Consider the following 25,755-nt stretch of genomic DNA (forward strand, 5'->3'; position numbering starts at 1 on the left):
CTGTAGTTGGTCTCTAAGGTGCTACAGTGGTACCTCAGATTACATATGCTTCAGGTAACATATGCTTCAGGTTACAGGCTCTGCTAACCCAGAAATATTGCTTCAGGTTAAGAACTTTGCTTCAGGATGAGAACAGAAATCGTGCTCCGGCGGCGCAGCAGCAGTGGGCGGCCCCATTAGCTAAAGTGGTGCTTCAGGTTAAGAACAGTTTCAGGTTAAGTACGGACCTCCAGAACGAATTAAATACTTTACCCAAGGTACCACTGTACTGGACAATTTTTTTATATATTTGTACTGCGTCAGACCAACACGGCTACCTACCTGAATTTTAAATATCTGTGAGATGCCTGGTTCTGGAGAAAAGGCGAGATATGAATAAATAAAAACAAAACAAAACAATAACCGGAAGCGTTTCCAGTCAAAATGGAACCAGGGTGGCCACACGAGGCCTGTCACATAAAAAAAAAAATATCTGAAAAAGACAGGGCTTGTCTGTAAAGATTTGACGTCTCGATCTCAGGAATGCCACTTTGCAGCAGTAACATTCAGAGCGGCTTACTGAATGGATACCTTGCCAACAAAGGTCCGTATAGTTAAAGCTATGGTTTTCCCAGTAGTGATGTATGGAAGTGAGAGCTGGGCCATAAAGAAGGCTGATCGCCAAATAATTGATGCATTTGAATTCTGGTGCTGGAGGAGACTCTTGAGAGTCCCATGGACTGCAAGAAGATCAAACCTCTCCATTCTGAAGGAAATCGGCCCTGAGTGCTCACTGGAAGGACAGATCCTGAATCTGAGGCTCCAATACTTTGGCCACCTCATGAGAAGAGAAGACTCCCTGGAAAAGACCGTGATGTTGGGAAAGATGGAGGGCACAAGGAGAAGGGGACGACAGAGGACGAGATGGTTGGACAGTGTTCTCGAAACTACCAGCATGAGTTTGACCAAACTGCGGGAGGCAGTGGAAGACAGGAGTCCCTGACGTGCTCTGGTCCAGGGGGTCACAAAGAGTCGGACACGACTAAATGACTAAACAACAACAACTGAATGGATGCCCGTCTCCGCATTTTTCAGTTTCTGTGCCCTGAACTGCAAGGCCTCTGGTTTAGAAATACTTCACACTGTCCGTCTCTGTAGGAACTTGCTGAGGAGACGCTGCTTCGGACGCAAGCACCATGCGCCTCTCTGCTCTAAGTTAGCAGCCCCGGGCACTTGGCAAACGCATCTCATATCTGTCAACTGATGATACCAACACAATGAAGTCCGGGAGGTTATTCTTTCTGATGGGCAGGTCCTTGCCGGGTTGGCTCTGTCTGGCTTGCAGTGCCAGCAAAGCAGAAAAGAAGGTGATGAGATTTATTGTTAAGATAGACGGACTTGGAATAAAGTTGATCACTGGCAATTCATGTTAACTAGATGGCTTGTATCGGAGGTTGCGCTTTAAGGAAATTGATGCTTGCTAAAAGCCATGGGCTGGCTGTCACGGCCGATTAAAAAACCTCCCTTGCTTCCCGTGGTATTTTACTGATTATCATAGAGAGCAGAGTTGGAAATTAGGAAGCCACTGGCGCAGTTGGTCACTTAATGTATGCCTGGGTTAACTCACACCAGTTTGCAGCTTGCAAGAAACAAAGCCTTGGGTTTAGAAATCAGTTTTTGCCTCAGCGTTAATCAAAAGGGTGATTAAAACAGCTGCAACTTAAAGACAGTAGTGTGTTTTTCAGTCATGCCTGCTTTCTCTAACCCAACTCTTCACAGCTGAAAAGGTAGAAAAAATAACAGTTTCTATAACTGGGCTTCTGCTAATTGCTAAGTGCATTTACGCAGTACGATTTATCAGAGGAAACAAAAAAATGGGAGGGCTTTTATAGATCTATATTTAACCAAATCTTTTCCCACATGAGCACAATCAACTGACATTTGCACTGAAAAAAGGCAGTTACTTCACATATTTAATAAAACATTTTAGAATGCTAATCCACACATCCCTGAAAATTATTTTTTGTTAAATTATTTTTATAAGCTGGACTGTCTCAGAGGATCAGACGCTCCAATTCTTCAGGTGACAGAAATGGTGAGCCTCAGAACATGAGCAGCTCTAGAATTATTAGCATCAAACTAGGTGATGGGGTTTTTGCGGAAGTTTGTCCCCAGCTCAGTAATGTCCATAGGTAAAGGTAAAGGGACCCCTGACCATTAGGTCCAGTTGTGACTGACTCTGGGGTTGCGGCGCTCATCTCGCTTTATTGGCCAAGGGAGCCGGCGTACAGCTTCCAGGTCATGTGGCCAGCATGACTAAGCCACTTCTGGCAAACCAGAGCAGCACACGGAAACGCCGTTGACCTTCCCGCCCAAGCGGTACTTATTTATCTACTTGCACTTTGACGTGCTTTGGAACTGCTAGGTTGGCAGGAGCAGGGACCGAGCAACGGGAGCTCACCCCGTCGCGGGGATTCAAACCGCCAACCTTCTGATCGGCAAGTCCTAGGCTCTGTGGCTTAACCCACAGCGCCATCCGCGTCCCCAACAGTACTGTCCATAATTTTTGTCAAAAAGGCCATACAGCTTCAGGTATTAAACATAGCTTTCAAGAAATATTTCTGAAATCTGTTGGCATGGATGATTCAAGAGACTGAAAGATTTTGCTTGGACTGATTTAGAGATCCCGCTGGGAAGGAATGGGACTGGGAGGGAGCTGAACTGATCCTGCCTCTTGCTTGGCGGTTCTCGGGGGTAGTGATGGAAGGAGAGTTTATGCTGTGCCACAAGGTTCAATTTTTTGCCTCCCATGCAATTGGAAACTGCTGGGTAAAATCATCAGGAGGGCTTGGGCTGAGAAGTCATCTTCAGTATGGTACACCAGTGGTTCTCAAACTTTGTTCTCTGGGCCATAAAAATTTGCTCGCAGCACACCAAATTTTTCACCTGTTAGAAATACATCGGAAAATACAACTAGGATTGTTCTCCATATCACTTGATACTCTTGCTCTCGTCTTGAAAATATGTCTATATCAGGGGTAGGCAACCTTAAGGCCCAGGGGCCGGATGCGGCCCAATCGCCTACTAAATCCGGCTTGCGGACGGTCTGGGAATCGGAGTGTTTTTACATGAGTAGAATGTGTCCTTTTATGTCAAATGCATCTTTGGGTTGTTTGTGGGGCCTGCCTGGTGTTTTGACATGAGTAGAATGTGTCCTTTTATTTCAAATGCATCTCTGGGTTATTTGTGGGGCATAGGAATTCGTTCATCTCCCCCCCCCCCCCCAAAAAAAAAAATAGTCCGGCCCACCACATGGTCTGAGGGACGGTGGACCGGCCCACGGCTGAAAAAGGTTGCTGACCCCTGGTCTATATTCTGCAAATTAAAAAAAAAATGTCACTGTACTACACTACACTGAAATGTTTAAATGTTTCTTTGATTGTCCTTGAATCTTCTCACCATCCTCTCCTTCCACACTGGGTGGGGTTTCATCCTTACATGAAAAAACAACAATGCCTTGCTCGAAGCAGCAGAGAATATACTTGAAAACTCGAGGGGTATGGGACATAAGAGGCAGATTTTCTTTTCTTTTTTTAAATGATATTTATTAAGGTTTCAAAGAAAAGAATTACAAGAATTAGAAAAAAAGAAGAAAAGAAAGACAAAAGAAAAAATAAAAGAAAAAATACAAAATACAAAAAATAAATAAAAAACATTTAAAAAAATACATCAGTCTTTCCATACCTTACATTCATTTCCTTGTTTCCTTGACCTCCTCACACCTCCCTTTTTTGTATTCCAATTCAGTTAGTTAATTCGGCAATTTCTTTCCCTCTTTGTTTTTATCTTAGTCCTTTAACATAATATATTATATCTTTGGATTCTCACCTGTTAACAATCCATTTTTACATACACCTTTATAACATTGCTGCTTAAACCACTTAACTTCATTCTGACATCATTCTAACATTCATTAATTTTGCAATATTTCTGTAAATAGTCTCATAAGAGGCAGATTTTCAGCTGTGTTGCAAGCCCATGGTGCTCTTTGGCAAATCACTGAAAGCCAATTCATTTACGACCAGCAAATGATCTGCTTTTGCATTGCAGGGGATGGACTAGATGGCTCTAGGGGTCCCTTCTAACTCTAGAATTCCATGATTCCTCACCTATGAAACACTTCCCTCCATTCTGGGTAAGGAACCAAACAATGCCTGGCCAGAGAATGGAACGCTCCGGATTCTTGAGCACCCAAAACACAGACCGGCCTATGCCAAAAACTGATTTGTTGACTGCAGTCATCTAGCTATTATACTTCTGGGCCCAATTGCTTTATATCATTGAAGTGCTCTACCCCTAGACTAGGACACCCAGACATCACGGTCAGCAAACATCAGGAAACATTAAGACAGTGTCACTGATATTAAGCATATGCATCAAGCTGGGAGGCATACAAGTCACTTGTCATGGCAACAAAAGTCTAGTCTAGGAAGCACTGCAAGAGAGCAATGAGGCTATGCAAAGCTCTCTCCAGCGAATTATCTATTATATCCAGAATGTTGTCATTTTCAAAAACAGCAGGAGACACTGGCGGGATCAGAAACCCCGCAGGAACTGCGCGGCGGTAACAGGGAAGCAAGCTGGTCACATGTGACTCACAAACTCATGGAAAATTAGATAAATTCACAGATTTATTCTACAGATATTAGCCATGACTCTCAATCTGATGCTGGGGTCAAGCAGAGGGGAAGGGCTATGGCCTTTGTGCCTTCTTTTCTCAGAGCTCAACTAAATGATGTGCCCTTTGTGCAGGTGACGATTTTACCTGGATGGCTTTTAAAAATAAAAACCACACACTAGTCCTTGAGTGTGCTCCCACCTGCTCTTTCTATTTTCTTTTAAAAGCCATCTTCAAATATCTAAAGGACTGTCCCATGGAAGATGGAGCAAGCTTGTTTTCTCCTCCTCTGGAGGGCAGGACCGGAACCAACAGCTCCAAGTTACAAGGAAGGGGATTCCGACTAAACGTCAGGAAGACCTTTCTGACGGTAAGAGCTGTTCGACAGTGGAATAGTCTCCCTCAGAAGGTGGTGGACTCTCCTTCCTTGGGAGGTTTTTAAGCAAAGGTTGTTAAGTACAGCAATTTAATTCACTTACATTGTAAACGCTTGTACGTATTAAAGGTAAAGGTAAAGGGACCCCTGGCCATTAGGTCCAGTCATGGCCGACTCTGGGGTTGTGGCGCTCATCTCGCTTTATTGGCCGAGGGAGCCCCTCTCTTGCGATACTTCCGCCGCGCTGCCAGGGGAAGCCAGAGGCGGCAGCGGCGGCTGAGGAGGTGGCCTGAGGGAGGAGGAAAAGGAGGAGATAGGGAGGGACGCCGAAGGGCAGCACTTCAGGGCCGCGGTAGCACCGCAACCGCCTCATGCCAGGCTCACGGGCGGCGTGGGCGACAGTCTCTCTCCCTCCCCCCCTCTTGGGCGGGGAAGGGCCAATGGAACTCCTTGCACCAGGACGACGGCAGCCCCGACATGCTGCTTAGCATCCCCTCCAACCAGTGCAGCATCTTAATGTAGTGATTTCCCCCTCTGCATCCCTTTCATAACTCTATTTTTATAAATCATTTGTCCATCCATAGTTCCAATTTTTACTACAAGTTTTCTGTCAATCCTACCAATGTATTGACAATGTAATGACAATGTATCTTGACAATAGCTTTTCAACTAAATTATAAACTTTCCCCATTCTTTATTAAAGAGGTCCTCTTCCTGGTTTCTAATTCTGCCTGTAAGCTTTGCCATCTGGACGTCGTCCATCAGTTTTGTCTGCCACTCTTCTTTGGTGGGAGTTGTAGACCCTTAGGATCATCTAGTCCAACCCCTGCAAAACACAGTCAGTCGCAGCAAAAGCAGCATGGCTGCACGAGTGTGGGATTTCTGTATAAGCTAAGCCAAATCCCTTATTTTGGCTGCTGATCCCTAATTTTCGAGGCTGCTGGTCCCTTATTTTCAAATCTGTAAGTTGACAGCTATGGTTCTGATTAGTGGCTAGGCCACACTTAGCACTGGTTGTTGTTTTTTATTATTAAAAAAGAAACCTCATTGAATACGATGGGAGTAGACATGTATGGGATGGTGTTCAGCAACAGAGGGCATGCATTTTTCAGAGACAAATGGCGGGCTTTTCCATCTGGGCTGGAGTAAACATGAATGCTGACTCTTTTCAGCTGAGGTTTTTGGTCAACCAGGGCTTGGGGAATTTCCTGTGTGGTTATTTGCTGAAATGCATACTAGGGCAGATTCTTTTCGAAAACCAAATCAAAGGAGGATCTGAGAAGGACAAGGTCAGGGTTCCATAAGGCAAGCTTCTCTCCAACGCCTCCCCCCCCGCTACCCGCAGAGATTTAGCTTACATGGGAAGCCTGCCCCCATTCTTATGCCAGAAGCCTCATTGTTGCCACAGTCATAAAATTGTGGCATAACTGCAACTGCACACAGTACTTTAGGGACAGGAGTGGGAAGGGAAGGCACAGCGCTGCATTGCAATGCAATGCAGCATAACACAATTTTTGTATTGTTGTTGTTTAGTCGTTTAGTCGTGTCCGACTCTTTGTGACCCCATGGACCAGAGCACGCCAGGGCCTCCTGTCTTCCACTGCCTCCCGCAGTTTGGTCAAACTCATGCTGGTAGTTTCGAGAACACTGTCCAACCATCTTGTCCTCTGTTGTCCCCTTCTCCTTGTGCCCTCCATCTTTCCCAACATCAGGGTCTTTTCCAGGGAATCTTCTCTTCTCATGAGGTGGCCAAAGTATTGGAGCCTCAGCTTCAGGATCTGTCCTTCCAGTGAGCACTCAGGGCTGATTTCCTTCAGAATGGAGAGGTTTGATCACTTGCAGTCCATGGGACTCCTCCAGCACCATAATTCAAAAGCATCAATTCTTCGGCGATCAGCCTTCTTGATGGTCCAGCTCTCATAATCCAGCGCATGATTGCAATTTGGTCTCTGGTTCCTCTGCCCCTTCGAAATCCAGCTTGCACTTCTGGGAGTTCTTGGTCCACATACTGCTTGAGTCTTCCTTGTAGAATTTTAAGCATAACCTTGCTAGCGTGTGAAATGAGTGCAATTGTTCGGTAGTTGGAGCATTCTTTGGTACTGCCCTTCTTTGGGATTGGGATGTAGACCGATCTTCTCCAATCATCTGGCCACTGCTGAGTTTTCCAAACATGCTGGCATACTACTCCTCTTCAAATAACCCATAACGTTCCATCTGCCTGTTTATGGGCAACAAAATTGTGTGCTATTTCACCCCACCTCAGCAGCTAAATATTGTGATACATTGATATATCACGATGTTTGGAATGTATCTTGGTTGCTTTTTCCTCCACACTGGAGAATAGAAGAGGACTATTACTTCCCTTGATCAGGACACTATACTTGGTTGATGCAGACAAACCATCTTATATTTGTGCACCTGGTTCTTCTTGCTTAAGTGCACAAACGGACATTTGTCCCTATTGAAATTCATTTTGTTAGTCTGGGCTCAGTTCCCCAATCTCTTACGGTCATCTCGAATCCCGATTCTGTCTTCTGCAAGTATGAGCTGTCTCTCCCAGTTTGGTGACATTTGCAAATTGCAAATTGGGCAAGAATCCACTCAATTCTTCCATCCAAGTCAGTTATAAAGACATTGAACAACAGGCCCCGGACAGAACCCTGCAGCACCCCACTCGTCACTTTTTTCCAGGACGATGAGAAACCACTCTGTGGGTTCGGTCATTTAACCAGCTACAAATCCACCTAACAGTTACTCATCTAGTCCACATTTTACCAGCTTCTATGCCAGAATATCATGGGCGACTTTGCCAAAAGCCTTAGTGAAATCAAGATTTACTACATCCACAGCATTCCCCTGATCCACCAAGCTGGAACTGCATCAAAAAAGGAGAATCGTCTGCCATAACTTGTTTTTGAGAAAAACATGCTGCCGCTTAGTAATCACAGCATTTTCTAAGTGCTCACAGACCAACTGTTCAATTATCTGTTTTAGGACCTTTCTTGGTATCAATGGTGATTTGTTTGTTGGTCTGTTTTTTAACTGATTGTTTTAGTTTTGGAATGCAGTATTTAATTATTTTTTTCATTGCGAACCAGCTGGAAGATATTGTTGATTGCGTGTTAAATAATAAAACAGGATCCAGCTATGGCTTTGGGGTTCAGACTAATGCAGAATGATAATAGATACTTTTAGAAGGACACACAAGACAGAAAGAAAGATGAAAAGCATAGCCTCTGACAAGAAGGAAGTGACGTGTCAAGGCACTTATAATACTTTACCTTATCCCCAGGCTGTGGTCTCATTAGAGAAACTTGATCATAGCCTCGTCGAACAAGGGCCCATAGGGCATCCAGCTTGCCCTGAAATAAGAAATGATTGACATATTGGACATTGGAAACGGTGGGTTTCCTAGACTGAGCTTAATGAGGACTAGCAAACTGAAACTAAATTCAGGCAAGAAAGAGGTTCTACCAAACAGTAGGGTTTTTATCTTGCATGTTAAACAAGGGGTTGCATTACCTTTGAAAACTTAGACTTGGAGTTTAGGGTTGTTATTGTACCTGGTCACAGACCTGGCTTTTCAAGTCTCGTAGCCTTTGCAGAATTAATTAATAATCAGGAATCAGTCCAGCTGGGGCAAATGGGACAGCAAATATAATAATAATAATAATAATAATAATAATAATAATAATAATAATAATAATAATAATATTTATACCCTGCCACCCTGGGCGGCTCCCAACACAATAATAAACAGAATAAAACATCAAACATTAAAAACTTCCCTAAACAGGGCTGCCTTCAGATGTCTTCTAAAAGTCAGATAGCTGTTTATTTCCTTGACATCTGATGGGAGGGTGTTCCACAGGGCGGGCGCCACCACCAAGAAGGCCCTCTGCCTGGTTCCCTGTAGCTTCACTTCTCGCAGGGAGGGAACCGCCAGAAGGCCCTCGGCGCTGAATGATGGGGGTGGAGATGCTCCTTCAGGGATACTCAAGGGAACATGAACTGGGTTTGACAGGGGCAGCCAACCTTGTTTATTCCTGACCCACTCACATCTAAAGCAGTGACTGGGTGGATGGGGTGGGGGGCTAATTTTAAAACCAAGAAAGAGATCTGTGAGTGTAAGACCCCTTTTGTTTCCTTATTACCTCACTGCCACCTGCAGCCTGTAACACTCTTCTTTCTATCCCATCTTACTGTCCGTGTTGATGCCGGGCTTTGAGAGAAGTCCCAGCAGTGATGGAGTGTAAGTCTTGAAGACAGGAGGGGAGGGAATGATGCTCAGTCTCCCTCCATTGCATACAATTTCATCAATTGCATACAATTCACCAATTGCATACAATTGCATCCAGGCTGAACGATGGGGGTGGAGACGCTCCTTCAGGTATACTGGGCCAAGGCCGTTTAGGGCTTTAAAGGCCAGCACCAACACTTTGAATTAAGACAGAATTAAGGTGCACCAGTCTTTAGAAACAACATTTGAGGTCTTTAGCCATTCTAAGCAGCTCAGACAGGTTAATCTATTGCATAGGAATCATATTGGACAGGACAAAACAGCATTTCCCAACGCTGGTTCCTCAGGTGTGGTTGGACAGCAACACCGTCATCCTTGATCATTAACCACATTGGCTAGATTTGGCTGGAATCCCAACTGTTACTCACATTTCTGAAAAATATTTCAGAAATCTTAACAACATGGCAATCAGATCAAGGGCCTATTAAACAGGCAGATATTATTTACAGATATTATCATAACTTGCTCGATTGACATAATTTTAGTGGACTGCTTGCAGCATTTGCTTGCCTTGCCTTGGGACTTTTATATTATTATTACAGTGGAACCTTGGTTCTCGAACTTAATCCATTCTGGGAGTCCGTTCGACTCCCGAAACCGTTCAAAAACCAAGGCACGGCTTCCGATTGGCTGCAGGAACTTCTTGCACTCAATTGGAAGCCGCGACTGACGTTCGGTTTCCAAAAAACGTTCGAAAACCGGAACACTTACTTCTGGGTTTTTGGCATTCGGGTGCCAAAACGTCCGAATACCACAGCATTTGAGAACCAAGGTACGACTTTATTATGAATCGTAATTACCTGCCTTTCACCCTAAGGTCCCAAGGCAGGTTACAGCGGCAAAACACAAGATTAAAAGAGTTGAAAACAACTTGCAATCACAGAAAAAAGGGGGTATCACTGTTCTGCAGTGAGGCAGCCCACCCCATTTTGCCGCCTGAGGCAAAACAGGAAATTGTCTTCCTGCCACTGCCACTCTTACCTGGATCCTGTGCCCACGAAGCAGCAACAATGGTGGCAGGTTCTGGCGAGATCACATGAGATCTTGCCTGAAACCGCTCCCACTTCTCTGCTTCTTAAGCAGCATATAAAAATTTAATAAAATTAAGAACTGGTTTGGTTTCTTTCTTTACAGTTAATATGTGCATGAGAGCAAGTCCCTAAGAAGATCATGGCAAAGAACGATGATGGCCGTTCTGGTGTTCAATTCTGGGAGCGGGTGTCTGGCAAAACTAGAAGAAAATCAAATACGTGCGTTACCTTAATGGGAGTGTACCATTTCCTTTCGGAGGGCAACCTCCGGGGGTGATCTCTCTTTGGCTTGGGTTCCCAGGGCTCAAATTCCTCTTCTGGCAATTTGATGACGGCATTTTTGGGCTTCTCTAGTTTTGCTCCTTCCTCTGTCGATCCTTTATCACCCCATCTCACCTGATTAAGGTAAAACACAACGGAATGGGATATTCTCTCTTGCAGGTGGGAAATCGGGGTTTTGTGTGTGAGGTGTTTGTGATTTTGACTGGGGAAATAGCCAGATGAATTGTCACAGGTCTTGTTTTTGCATTTCACTGCCATCTGACCCCACTGTTTTACATTTCCCCCCTCCACAGCTGTATGTGCAAGAGAATAAGACTTCCTCATGCACCTGATAAGGCTTTAGTCCACAAATGTTTATGCAGTTTCTTTTGTCTTATCACAAGACTCTTCTATTATTTTTCTAACGGCACTACCATTACCCATGGTTAACACTTTTCATAATTTCCCCCCCAAGTCATGCATATTATGTTTTTGTCATTTTGAATTTCTATCTCTTTACAGCCTGTAATGCTTTGAAAGAGAATATGATGAAAATGATATATAGATGGTATATTACACCAGTGAAATTAGCTAAAATGTATAAGACAAATAATAAATGTTGGAAATGTAAAGAACAAGAAGGAACATTTTATCATATGTGGTGGGAATGTAAAAAAGTAAAGAACTTATGGGAAATGATATATAATGAGATGAAAAAGATGTTGAAATATACATTTTTTTAAAAAAAAAACAGAAGCATTTTTACTTGGTGTTATAGGTCAGGACATTAATAGGCAAGATGTTAAATTGTTTTTATATGCAACAACTGCAGCAAGAGTACTGTTAGCCCAGAAATGGAAGCAAGAAGAAATTCCGACGAAGGAAGAATGGCAGATGACATTAATGGACTATGCAGAATTGGACAAAATGACAGGAAGGATTCGAAACTTGCAGGACCAGAGATTTACAGAAGATTGGAAGAAGTATATGAATTATTTGAAGAGCAACTGTAATCAATAAATTACGCTAGTAGGACCTAGAAGAAGTTTTGTAAGGAGAAATATACGAAGTGTTACAAAGTAGAAAAAGATAGAGATATTGGTTATGAGTTTGAAATGTAATAGGGAAGATAAGAAATGCATACTGAGAGATTAGATTGGAAAATTTTCAGGGAGGATTGATGGAAGTCAAAAATTTGAATAAGATGTAAAACTATGTTTAATTACTGTTGAAAACGATATGTTAAAAAAACTAATACACATTATATATATAATTTTGAATTTCTATCTCAGATTGAATTTCTATTTATTTGGGGGGGGGATGGGGGAAGGGGTAGTCTCATTCTATACCATTTATGCTTCCATACTTCAGTATTATTTTTTAATTATGAACTCGCATCTGCTTAAAACTGGTTATGTCCTTGAACTTTGAAGAATTACAGTGATCTCATCCTAATTTCGTTATATGAAGTGCTTTTTTCCTGGGGGGACGCAGGGGTATGCGTACCCCTAAAACATTTTGTGAATCTAACGGGAGAAGAAACTATTTTTTTAAAAAAAAATTAGTTTCTTCTCTAGTGCAGTGAATTGTCAGTTCCGGTGCTACCGCCGATGGCGGACTCATATCCTGCCATGGTGTTTCATGAGTCTCAGGCGGAAGCGAGCATTTAATGTGTGAAGTAGGAATTGGAATCTAGGACTGTGATTGGTCAGTTTCGGGAAGATGTTAGTGCACACAACCTCATGCCAATGTGGAAGTTACTGTGAGCTGTCAGCTGTGCAATATGAGGTAATGCATGTTCTTTGTACTTTTGTCCATTTGCTTTATTTACTTTTCCCGATTTGAACTATAAAATGGTGATGTTCTTGAGTCAAAATAAGAGTACCCCTAAACATTTAAAAAAACCACACCCCAAAAAAACATATGATTTCAGTAGAACTGTGAAACCTGAAAAACCTGTCACTACTGGATTACCTTGGGATTTCCCATGGGTCCAAGTGCAAAATACTTTGGGGTTTACCCAGAGTGGCCAGGGCGACCCAGTCAGATGGGCGGGGTAAAAATAATAATAAATAATAAAATTATTATTATAAAATTGTTAGTTTGTGATGTGTGGGCCAGGAACTATCTGGCATAACACCAGTATTGCGCCACTGACGCCATCAGTAGAGAATCTGGCTTGATAAATGAATTGCCCATGTTGACATCCATGTAAAAGGTAAAGGTAAAGGATCCCTAGACGGTTAAGTTCAGTCAAAGGCGACTGGGGGTGTGGCGCTCATCTCACTTTTCAGGCCAAAGGGAGCCAGCATTTGTCCCCAGACAGCTTTCCGGGTCATGTGGCCAGCATGCGCTTCTGGCGCAATGGAACACCATGCTGGAAACCAGAGCACGGAAACGCCGTTTACCTTCCCGCTGCAGCGGTACCTATTTATCTACTTGCACTGGCGTGCTTTCAAAGTGCTGTGTTGGCAGGAGCTGGGACAAAGCAACGAGAGCTCACTCCGTCGTGGGGATTCGAACCGCTGACCTTCTGATCGGCAAGCCCAAGAGGCTCAGTGGTTTGGACCACAGCGCCACCCGTGTCCCTGTGACACCCATGTATCAGCTTGCCTGGCACTAACAGGTGATTGATTGAAGGCCCCAAATTACGAAGATTTCTCAAACTTTGAGATTGGATCCTGCCTGTCCTTAACACCAATCATCTGAATGTGCACGGTCACATGCAAACCGTTTGCTTGTGTATGTGAGAAATTTTGCAGACGCAAACTTGACATGAGCCAACAGTGTGACGCGGCAGCTAAAAAAGCCAATGCAATTCTGGGCTGCATCAATAGGAGTATAGCATCTAGATCAAGGGAAGTAATAGTGCCACTGTATTCTGCTCTGGTCAGACCTCACCTGGAGTACTGTGTCCAGTTCTGGGCACCACAGTTCAAGAAGGACACTGACAAACTGGAACGTGTCCAGAGGCGGGCAACCAAAATGGTCAAAGGCCTGGAAACGATGCCTTATGAGGAACGGCTAAGGGAGCTGGGCATGTTTAGCCTGGAGAAGAGGAGGTTAAGGGGTGATATGATAGCCATGTTCAAATATATAAAAGGATGTCACATAGAGGAGGGAGAAAGGTTGTTTTCTGCTGCTCCAGAGAAGCGGACACGGAGCAATGGATCCAAACTACAAGAAAGAAGATTCCACCTAAACATTAGGAAGAACTTCCTGACGGTAAGAGCTGTTCGACAGTGGAATTTGCTGCCAAGGAGTGTGGTGGAGTCTCCTACTTTGGAGGTCTTTAAGCAGAGGCTTGACAAGCATATGTCAGGAGTGCTCTGATGGTGTTTCCTGCTTGGCAGGGGGTTGGACTCGATGGCCCTTGTGGTCTCTTCCAACTCTATGATTCTATGATTTTATGAATTAGGAGCCCCACCCAGGCTTCAGAACAAATGCAATACCTCCATTCTTTTGATTCCACCGACACCTCTCCCTCCGTAATATGACGCATCCACTGTAGGCCACTTTTTCTTTGGAAACCCATCTTCATCATCTGACTCCTGTGGGAAAGATACGGAAAGGGAGAGTGATCTGTGTGTGTATATTCTCAGGAAGCAGCTCGGTCAACTAGGAGGCAACTGAAATCTCTATTCGTGGCTTTGCATGTCTGCATTCATAGCCTGGCAGCAAACAGAAACCTCGTTGTTTTCCCAGCTGCAGCTCCTTCCAGGGCATAAAAAAAGGAGAGAGGGGCTCTTTGCCTTTTTAGTTAAGGCTGTTTATCTGTAATCAAATACAGAGAGAGCTTCAAAAATCCATTTAGATTCTAAAGCTGTATTGTACGTTATAATCCTAGATATTTCAAAGGGCAATGCGTTAATAAAATATGATCTTATTTATTATATACTTTTGAAACTATCCACATTTCTCGCAAACTCCTGTTTATTAATTGCTCCAGTTATACAACTATTATTTTGATCATGGTTTCTTGTGGAAAATGCTACTGCATCTGGAAGCAAATTACCCCTCAGACTTTCCTGGTCTGTCACTGTCAGCTCAAACTCCACTAGTCTGTACAGTGGTACCTCGGGTTACATATGCTTCAGGTTACATACGCTTCAGGTTACAGACTCTGCTAACCCTGAACTATTACCTCAGGCTAAGAACTTTGCTTCAGGATGAGAACAGAAATCGTGCTCTGGTGGTACAGCGACAGTCGCCCCATTAGCTAAAGTGGTGCTTCAGGTTTAGAACAGTTTCAGGTTAAGTACGGACCTCCGGAACAAATTAAGTACTTAACCCGAGGTACCACTGTATCAGGTGTTTTTGCACCAATGTGCATCATGTTACACTTATTTACACTGAACAGCGCCTGCACCCGTACACCCACGCTCCCGTTTACACATTTTTAGCGCTGCTGGGACTCCTCTTCTGTTTTAAGTGTGCTAGCTCTGGCACGGATAACAGGCATTACCCTGCGCCAGCCAAACAGATTCAGCCGGAAAAGTGTCAAGTATCTCTAATGTAGATACTGGTTGGAGAAGGCACCTCTTTTCCTTTTCCTTAAAAACAAAAACCTGCGTTAAGCAAAAGGAAGCTAGTAGCAGAGTGCAGCCCAGTGTGACCTCAAATATCTGAAGGAAAAGAAAACAACACCATTCCTGTTTCCTTCTGAGGGACGGGGAAAAAAAGAGGAAAGCTCCAATGGTAGAGGTGGACCAGGCTTCCTCAACTTCAGCCCTCCAGATGTTTTGAGACTACAATTCCCACCATCCCTGACCACTGGTCCTGCTAGCTAGGGATCATGGGAGTTGTAGGCCAAAAACATCTGGAGGGCCGAGGTTGAGGAAGCCTGAGCTAGACAGCCCTTTCTTTTCCCCATAAAAACGAAATGGAAACCGTGTTGTTTTCCTTCCCAGAGAACTGGAAGTTTCAGTTTGCAATCGCTCACTTACTGGCTAAATTAATGGGAGACTCTTCTCCTTACCTAGCCTGCCCAATTCACTGCCATTCCCAGAAGCCACTACGGCAGGGGTAGGCAACCTAAGGCGCGGGGGGCCGGATGTGGCCCAATCGCCTTCTCAATCCGGCCCGCGGACGGTCCGGGAATCAGCGTGTAGAATGAGTAGAATGTGTGCTTTTATCTAAAATGCACCTCTGTGTTACAGTGGTACCTCGGGTTAAGTACTTAATTCTTTCCAGAGGTCCGTACTTAACCTGAAACTGTTCTTAACCTGAAGCACCACTTTAGCTAATGGGGCCTCTCACTGCCGCTGCACCACCGGAGCACAATTTCTGTTCTCATCCTGAAGCAAAGTTCTTAACCTGAAGCACTATTTCTGGGTTAGCGGAGTCTGTAACCCGAAGCGTATGTAACCTGAAGCATATGTAACCCGAGGTACCACTGTATTTGTGGGGCCTGCCTGGTGTTTTTACATGAGTAGAATGTGTGCTTTTATTTAAAAGGCATCTCTGGGTTATTTGTGGGGCATAGGAATCCATTCATTCCCCCCCCCCCCAATATAGACCAGCCCACCACATGGTCTGAAGGACAGTGGACCGGCCAACAGCTGAAAAAGGTTGCTGACTCCTGCCCTATGGGAATGGTGCTGCTTCCAGGGTAACAGCTTGAGTAACAACATACTTACAGGTTCCATTGGGGGTGGCGGTGGCGGTTCTTTGATGACCTGAAACACACACACACACAGGCCTGTCAGTGCCTGCAAGCTTTGTCCCCCATCAACATACAACCTTTTCACTCAATGAAACAGTCTGGCTCATCAACTTCATCTCTACAAAAAGTTCGCAAAGGTTGGCTTTACCTGAGCCCTTTAATGTCTTTAGACCAGTGGTGCCCCTCAGATGCCATTGGACCACAATCACAGACTGTTGAATATGATTCCAGTTACAGATAGGTAGCCGTGTTGGTCTGCCATAGTCAAAATAAAAAAATTCCTTCCAGTAGCACCTTAAAGACCAACTAAGTTAGTTCTTGGTATGAGCTTTCGTGTGCATGCACACTTCTTCAGATACATCATATGTTGAATATGATGGCAGAAATCCGCCCCCAAAAATATTAAAGCAACTAGGATTTTACTGTATTGCCCCAAATATAAGCCACACTTTTTTTTCCAAATTCCGACCGTGAAAAATTAAAGTGCAGCTTAAATTCGTGATCTTACAAAAATTGGCTTTTATGATATCGCCGTAGGATTTTCTTCTACATTTGCCATTTACGGGTGTGAGTGCCTGTGGAATTTTAAGGGAGTCGCTTATATTCAGGTATTGCCTTTTTTCCTCCACCCCCCCCCCCCGAATTTTAAAGGTGTGGCTTATATTCGGGCCAATATGGTATATGCACAGAAATGGAGGGGAAGAATTTCCAACCAAAGAAAAATGGATAATGGACTAAGCAGAACCAACAAAATGATCAGGAAAACTGAGGGAATCTTATGATGAGTGTTTTGTGGAAGAATGGTTGCCTTTTTTCAGACTAGTTAAAGAAATATTATAGTATAATGAACCTGCCAGTAGGATTTGACCTATGAGCAACAAAAGTAATTAGATTATAATATTGTGGTTATGATGCGATAGATAAAAGATGAGGTATGACAGAAGGGGAGGATAAAACAACTGTTGGGAAACTGTGTACATGCAGCTACTCACACAGAGTCAATTAAGGTTTGGCAGACAGCCAGAAGGCAATCTGAAGGAGTAAGTCTGCCTGGTGATAACAGAGACATGAAGACTGCTCCCTGATTGGTCAAGCTCTCTCAAGGGAGTGATAATTAATGGCCTACTAACTGGAATGAGAGCTAGTAGGAGTTGTAGGTGTTGGAGCTGAGAGTCGTATCAGAGAGAGCTAGCATAAGATCCGTGTGCTGTTCCTGTAAATAGTCCACTGTATATAATAAACACCTAACTACTGTTCCTGGTTCGTGCTTCGTCTATCCTGTCTGCAGCCAAGTCGCCAATTGCTTCCGTGGATTCTGCGTTTACTCTGCTAGGTCTGGCTAAGGTCCTGCAACTAGTCAGAAAGTTGCGAAACACCAAATAGGTTTTACCAATAACAACTCCATGGGAAAAGGGGCAGGAAGGCGACAAAAATGAAAGACAAATTCGTGTTGTGACTATGCAAGGCAGCCCTGTTCAGGGAAGTTTTTAACATGTGATATTTTACTGTATTTTTGGTTTTTATGGAAGCCGCCCAGAGTGGCTGGGGAGGCCCAGCCAGATGGGCGGGGTATAAATAATAAATAATAAATTATTATTATTATTATTATTATTAGTAGTAGTAGTAGTAGTAGTAGTAGTATTATACATGTTAAAATATTGAAACTTAATAAAATATAATGTGGGGGGGGGAGGAGGAATATGCTGGCTGGAGCTGATGGATGTTGGGAGTCCCAAAATATCTGCAGCCCCAGAGGTTAGCCACTCCTGCTCCAGGCTCAACAGTGCCGTTGCTAAAGCATGGGAAATGAACCTAAGGTTGGGATTGCTCCACCAATATTCCTTTTTGTTGTTGTTGAGTCGTTTAGTCGTGTCCGACTCTTCGTGACCCCCTGGACCAGAGCACGCCAGGCACTTCTGTCTTCCACTGCGTCCCGCAGTTTGGTCAAACTCATGTTCGTAGCTTTGAGAACACTGTCCAACTATCTCATCCTCTGTCGTCCCCTTCTCCTTGTGCCCTCCATCTTTCCCAACATCAGGGTCTTTCCCAGGGAGTCTTCTCTTCTCATGAGGCGGCCAAAGTATTGGAGCCTCAGCTTCAGGATCTGTCCTTCCAGTGAGCACTCAGGGCTGATTTCCTTCAGAATGGATAGGTTTGATCTTCTTGCAGTCCATGGGACTCTCAAGAGTCTCCTCCAGCACCAGAATTCAACAGCATCAATTCTTCGGCGATCAGCCTTCTTTATGGTCCAGCTCTCACTTCCATACATCACTACTGGGAAAACACCAATATTCCTAGCGAGGGGCAATGGAAAAGCCTCAGTGTTTTGTATTCACTGCTGCGCTTACAATCCTGCCAACTCCTGTAAAAGGGCAAAGCAAAAGGGAGGCACTTTTTTCTTTTTCGCTATACCAGCTCCAAAGATCGGGCTCCTTGGGAGATCTGTGGGGCTTTGGGATCCAGCCTCTGGCATCGGGCCCTGAAACTCCCAGATCACGGAATCGTAGAGTTGGAAGGGACCACAAGGGCCATCTAGTCTAACCCCGGGAAAGTAGCTTCCAGACCACAGGGGTAAAAGCTCAGGGCTTCTGCGACAATGGAGCTCCCCCCAGAAGCAGAGGCAAAAATCAGCATTTGGGGCTGGGTGCTAGGATTGCAACCTTAGGCATTTAATCATTGTCAGGGAACTGCCATCGGAGGGACAGGAGGTGGAAGGGCTCACAGAGGTTAGGAGAGACTCAGCAGCTGAAGAGGGAACCAGCAGGGGGAGAGGCGGGTCTCTGAGGGAAAGTGAGCAGGAGGGATGGCTCAGAGACACATCCAGCGAAAACAGTGGGGATGTTTCTGGACCTCCCATAGGGAGACCCACTCCTCGCCGGAAACTGTCACGCCGTGAGTCCAGAAGACGTGTTTCCGTTAAGGAGCTTTTATGTTGGAAGAGATTCCGAAAGCAACCACTGTCGGAATCTGCCAGCGACTGACGGAGCCATGTTTAAGGGGCTCCGTTACAGACAGAGGTTTGCGGACTTGAACAAACTCTGAGGGACTTGGCTTTTACGCACAAGCAGCTCATCATCCCATCACAATCATGGAGAATTGTGGCGGCCATCCAGCCCACACACCTGTCTTTAACTTGTTGCCACTGGCTGTGCAGCTGTGGTGGGTGTGACTCTTTAAAACACCCCTGGCAAATCAGGGATAATTTGACAAAAATGAAAATGTACCCTGATGTGAAGTTTGCAGAAACCGAGGAAGGACAGGCTACTACCACCGTGAACCAGCCATGAACGAGTCAGTTATGCTTCTCGCATTTTAGTGTGCTCACATTCTTCTCCCTGTTAAGAGGTATTCTGCTTCTTGGCAATCTCATTAAACTGTTCTTTTACAGTTTTTTTTAATGGTATAAGATGGCGCGGATATACAGTGGTACCTCGCAAGACGAATGCCTCGCAAGACAAAAAACTCGCTAGACGAAAGGTTTTTCCATTTTCGATTTGCCTCGCAAGACGAATTTCACCTATGGGCTTGCTTCGCAAGACGAAAACGTCTCGCAACTTTGTTTCCTTTGTCTAAAAACAAAGACATGTTTTGTTTATAAAGTTAATTTATTTTCCCTTCAATTTTTGAACTGCTCTTTACAGTATGTGTGACTTTAAAGAGCAGTTAATAAACTGTTGTTGTACCAAATTTGGCTTTGTTTGGACTTTTTTTGACCATAGGAACGCATTAATTGATTTTCAATGCATTCCTATGGGATTTTGTGATTCGCAAGACGAAAAATTCGTTAGACGACAAAACTTGCGGAACGAATTAATTTCGTCTTGCGGGGCACCACTGTAATTGGTCTGAGGAAATTAATGCAATCCACTCATATAATTCTACTGGCTTGCTAAATTTAGTTTAACAAGCAGTGGATACTTGAAGATTTTTTAAAAATGTACACAGAAAGTATAAACGCAGGAAATAAAAAGATCATACAAGGGCAGTCAGCTTGGCTGCTGGCCCAGCTTTCTAGCTGACAATATATGAAACAGCCCTCAGTGGCAGCTGAAATAGGATTGTTTGGCATTCCTTTTCTGAAGAAATAACTTATTGATTTATTTTTTAAAAATATGTTTGCTCCTTAGAAACCAAACCTTGCTTTGTTGTCTGTGGACCACTAACATCTAGTGAATTCTGTCTCTGCCTGAAACGTGGTTTCTGGGCTTTGTATCATTCTGCAAGCTCAGCCGCCACGAATCTTTTTCCAGTGCCCAGGAAAAAAAGCAAGTGTCTTCCAGATGAAAACCCTGCCAGGGGTATCTCGCAAAAGCAGAGCTGAGCAGCAAGGAAGTGACTCATTTTCTAAACTTACAAGCAAGTGCAAGTTCTGGGGTGGGATCCTGGCATGTAGCCCGAGACTCTAATCGCTTTGCTGCTGGCTGCAGAATCTACTAAGGGCTCTCTGTGCAATGAAAGCACACAGCACCCATTCCTGCCAGAAAGGAGCTCACAGTCAAGCTTTCTTCAAGACATCCTTTTGTTAAACATAAGCCCCAAAGCTCTGGAAACATCTTGGCAGGAAACCAGGCAGAGGGCCTTCTTGGTAGTGGCCCCTGCCCTGTGGAAATAAACAACTATCTGACTTTTAGAAAACATCTGATGGCAGCTCTGTTTAGGGAAGTTTTTAATGTTTGATGTCTTATCGTGTTTTTAATATTCTATTGGGAGCTGGGGAAACCCAGCCAGATGGGTGGGGTACAAATAAATTATCATCATCATCATCATCATCATCATCATCATCATCATTGTTCGGCTGCTACTTCTTTTTAAAAATTATTTTTATTAATTTTCCCAATTATTACAAATCAAGCCAAATTAATTTAATTTAATTCAATTTCTTAAAATCAGGTTTCCTGCTCCTGTTCATGATGCTTCTCTGACCATTCCCACTCAGTACCCTATTGTTTTGCCTCCTTATAGCCAAGCTTAAGGACAGGCAACTCTATTTTTGCCTTAATAAATCTTCACAAAATCCCTGCAAGGAACGCTTACTGTTGTCGCCTTTTTACAAAACGGGAAAGATCAGCAACAGGAAAGGGCAAAGTCGTCCCATCAGTTCATTACTGATCTGAGACTGAATCTCTCACTATGTTCACCTAGTTTATCCTGGCCCATCTCCTATGCCTTCATTGTTAGAAAAAAGGATGGAAATTGAGCAAAAGAAACAAGGACGGCTGTCTTTATCAGCACCTAGACCTCTCACTGCGTTAGGATGCTATTAATATATTTAAAATGTTTCCATGTGACCCTTTGGTGAAAAAAAATTAAAAAATACCCCAGGATAACAGCAGTCTATCACATAGAAATGAGGAAGCCTTTCCTGGCAGGAAACTAAAGTGAAAAGAAAAACCTTCCTTTCCTAAATCTGCACGTGTCGGCCTGCTGCTAAAAGTTCAGGAACCTAGTAAGAGAGGAGGCTGTTTTCTTAAGCCTTGTTATATTTGGAAAGCAATACAATTTTGGGCGTGCAGCGAAGGGAGGTGGAAGCACTGTATTTCTCAGGTCAAACAAGGGAGAGTGTTTCTCTTCCTTTTACATTTCTCCTGGACTTTAAATCCTGCCCCTGGCCAAATAACAGCCTTGAATACTGGGAATGTAAGAAAATAAAGAACTTCTGGGAAATGATATATGAGATGAAAAAGATGTTGAAATATACAACTTTTAAAAAACCAGAAGCATTTTTACTTGGTATTATAGGTTAGGATATTAACAGGCAAGATGTAAAAAAAAAAAAATCATATGCAACAACAGCGGCAAGAGTATTGTTAGTCCAGAAATGGAAGCAAGAAGAAATTCCGACGAAAGAAGACTGGCAGATGAAAATAATGGACTATGCAGAATTGGACAAAATGACAGGAAGGATTCGAAACCTGCGGGACCAGAGATTTACAGAAGATTGGAAGAAGTATATGAATTATTTGAAGAGCAATTGTAACCAACAAATTATGCTAGTAGGACTACAAGACGTTTTGTAGGGAGAAATATATGAAGTGCAACAAAGCAGATAAAGAATAGAGACACTGGTTATGAGTTTTAATGCAACAGGGAAAATAAGAAATGTATACTAAGAGATTGGATTGGAAAGTTTTCAGACAGGACTGATGGAAGTAAAAAAATTTGAATAAGATGTAAAAATATGTTTAATTACTGTTGAAAATGGTATGTTAAAAAAAACACTAATGAAAATTTATATATAAAAAGAAATACCGTATTTTTCGCCCTTTAGGGGGCACTAGCCCATAGGGCGCACCTAGTTTTCAGGGGGGGAAATCAAGGAAAAAAAATATGACACCCCCCCCCCACAGCTCTGGGAGCAGCGGACAGGCTACACGCAGCCTGTGCACTACTCCAAGACCTTCTCCCTGCTTTTGCGGGAGGTGGGGGAATTCCCCCATCTCCCGCAAAAGCCTACAGGAGGGAGAAGGGACTGACTCGGCCAGTCAGTCCCTTCTCCCTCCTTGGGGAAAAGCCCCCAAGAGTGGCGCGCTCTTTAAAGGCTGTGTGGCTCCTGCGGGCTTTTCTATGAGGTGGGGGAATTCCCCCACCCCCCACAAAAGCCCACAGGAGCCACGCACCCTTTAAAGAGCTTTTCTCTTTTTCCTGCGGGCTTTTCGACCCAGCTTGTGGGTCAAACCCACCGCCAGCCTCAAAGCCGGGTCGGGGAGCAGCGCGAAGGCGTCGCACGCCTTCCCGCTGCCCCCCGAGCCTGTAGGGCTGGCGGTGGGGGGAGGCGCTGCTTCCCCCCACCGCCAGCCTCAAAGAGCAGACTCTCCTGGCTTCAGCGAAAGCAACGCGAAGCCTCCGGAGCGCAGGCTTCGCGTTGCTATCGCTGAAGCCAAGGAGCCTTCATTCGCCCCATAGGATGCACACACATTCCCCCTTCATTTTTGGAGGGGGAAAAGTGTGTCCTATAGGGCGAAAAATATGGTAATAATAAAAACAGCCTTGAATACTTACCACGGTGCAGCAGAGCGGCCAAAACCACCAGAAGAGAGCCAAGGCCAGGAGCAGGAAGAGGATCAGAAGTACAATGAAAACAATCGTCCCACGATGCTGCAAGCAAGCAAGGTATTCCTAGGTTACGGATTTTGCAACAGAACCGGGCATTGTTTATTTCGCATTGCAATCAACGCAGTTCGGATTTAATCGCGGGTTTCAGACGTATGGTGTACGGGTGATGGTGGCAAGGGCAGGAAGATACATCACGGACAGAATAAATGTCACACACCGGGAAAGCAATGACTCAATACGAGATCTTCACTTGCACGCTTATGAATTATTTTATGTGTCAACATGAACAGAAGTTATTAATATTGCAGCTGTTGCATAAGGGATCACTATTACGACGGGCATGTAATTGAAATCGGTAAGGTTTTGGAACACAGGAACAAAGTAAACCATCAAACCATTAATTCTAGCATGCCACCTAAATTATATACCGTATTTTTTGCTCTATAAGACTCACTTTTTCCCTCCTAAAAAGTAAGGGGAAATGTGTGTGCGTCTTATGGAGGGAATGCAGGCTGCGCAGCTATCCTGGAAGCCAGAACAGCAAGAGGGATCGCTGCTTTCGCTGCGCAGCGATCCCTCTTGCTGTTCTGGCTTCTGGGATTCAGATTTTTTTTTCTTCTTGTTTTCCTCCTCCAAAAACTAGGTGCGTCTTATGGTCTGGTGCATCTTATAGAGTGACAAATACAGTACTTTGGTATTTGAATGATTTGTATTAGGAATTATATTACAATTTGGCATTGCTATAATGAGGCTATTATTGGATTGTTGTAACTGAAAACTAATTTTAAAAATATAAATAAATAAACAAATAAAGTACAGGTATTTTCTTCCCTCTCTTTCTTTAAAACAGCTACAACTTGACATGACCACAAACTTGACCACAAACTTGACATGAGCCATAAGAAATAACTTAGTTGGTCTTTAAGGTGCTACAGGAAGGAATTTTTTTATTTTGACATGAGCCAACAGTGTGACGCGGCAGCTAAAAAAGCCAATGCAATTCTGGGCTGCATCAATAGGAATATAGCATCTAGATCAAGGGAAGTAATAGTGCCACTGTATTCTGCTCTGGTCAGACCTCACCTGGAGTACTGTGTCCAGTTCTGGGCACCACAGTTCAAGAAGGACACTGACAAACTAGAACATGTCCAGAGGAGGGCAACCAAAATGGTCAAAGGCCTGGAAACGATGCCTTATGAGGAACGGCTAAGGGAGCTGGGCATGTTTAGCCTGGAGAAGAGGAGGTTAAGGGGTGATATGATAGCCATGTTCAAATATATAAAAGGATGTCACATAGAGGAGGGAGAAAGGTTGTTTTCTGCTGCTCCAGAGAAGCGGACACGGAGCAATGGATCCAAACTACAAGAAAGAAGATTCCACCTAAACATTCAGAAGAACTTCCTGACAGTAAGAGCTGTTTGACAGTGGAATTTGCTGCCAAGGAGTGTGGTGGAGTCTCCTACTTTGGAGGTCTTTAAGCAGAGGCTTGACAACCATATGTCAGGAGTGCTCTGATGGTGTTTCCTGCTTGGCAGGGGGTTGGACTCGATGGCCCTTGTGGTCTCTTCCAACTCTATGATTCTATGATTCTATTCTATGATTCTAACTGCAAACACCTTTGGGTTTCCACTGGGCTCTATCACCCAGCATGCAGTGCTTCAGAGAAGGGTGAGGAGGAGGGCTGGGAACAAAAGCTTCCTTCTTCCCACGGCTGCCCTGCTTGTTGAACTACTGGCACCCACACAACTGTTTATCAGTGCCACAAGGTGCCCTCGGTACACAGGGCACTCGTTAAAACATCTGGGACACCCCCCCCCCCCGCTGAGCCCAGGGAGCCCATTGCTTCTGGCTTTGACACCCGGAAAATGCAGCCAAGGAACTTTTGCTGAGGGCTTTACTAAGGCAGCTCTGCCTTCTCAATTTCAACTAGTTCAAAGAAACAGCGCTGGGTGGGAAACATTGCAAACCCCACCTTGCTTCCTTCGCTGCAACCAGTACAGTGGTACCTTGGGTTAAGAACTTAATTTGTTCTGGAGATCCATTCTTAACCTGAAACTGTTCTTAACCTGAAGCACCGCTTTAGCTAATGGGGCTCCTGCTGCTGCAGCGCCGCTGGAGCACGATTTCTGTTCTCATCCTGAAGCAAAGTTCTTAATCCGGGGTACTATTTCTCGGTTAGCGGAGTCTGTAACCTGAAGCGTATGTAACCCGAGGTACCACTGTATAGGTAAAGGTAAAGGACCCCTGGACGGTTAAGTCCGATCAAAGGCGACTATGGGGTTGCGGCGCTCATCTCACTTTTAGGCTGAGGGAGCCGGCGTTTGTCCACAGACAGCTTTCCAGGTCATGTGACCAGCATGACTAAACCGCTTCTGGAGCAAAGGGACACCGTGATAGAAGCAAGAGCGCACG

The 25,755-nt window shown here is 44.3% G+C and overlaps 1 protein-coding gene across 1 annotated transcript in view; it reads right to left on the bottom strand.

Annotated features, from left to right (window-relative positions):
- Positions 1 to 25,755, bottom strand: part of ANTXRL (ANTXR like) — a 66,758-nt gene that overhangs the window by 12,362 nt on the left and 28,641 nt on the right. The window contains exons 13-17 of the mRNA XM_082223148.1: positions 23,290 to 23,385; positions 16,265 to 16,303; positions 14,078 to 14,176; positions 10,593 to 10,760; positions 8,315 to 8,395 (exon numbers count right to left, since the gene is read on the bottom strand). Of these exons, the coding sequence (XP_082079274.1) occupies positions 8,315 to 8,395; positions 10,593 to 10,760; positions 14,078 to 14,176; positions 16,265 to 16,303; positions 23,290 to 23,385 (483 nt within the window). The remainder of the gene's footprint in view (positions 1 to 8,314; positions 8,396 to 10,592; positions 10,761 to 14,077; positions 14,177 to 16,264; positions 16,304 to 23,289; positions 23,386 to 25,755) is intronic.

Source organism: Podarcis vaucheri (genome assembly GCF_965113315.1).
Source record: "Podarcis vaucheri genome assembly, chromosome: 5".
NCBI lineage: Eukaryota > Metazoa > Chordata > Lepidosauria > Squamata > Lacertidae > Podarcis > Podarcis vaucheri.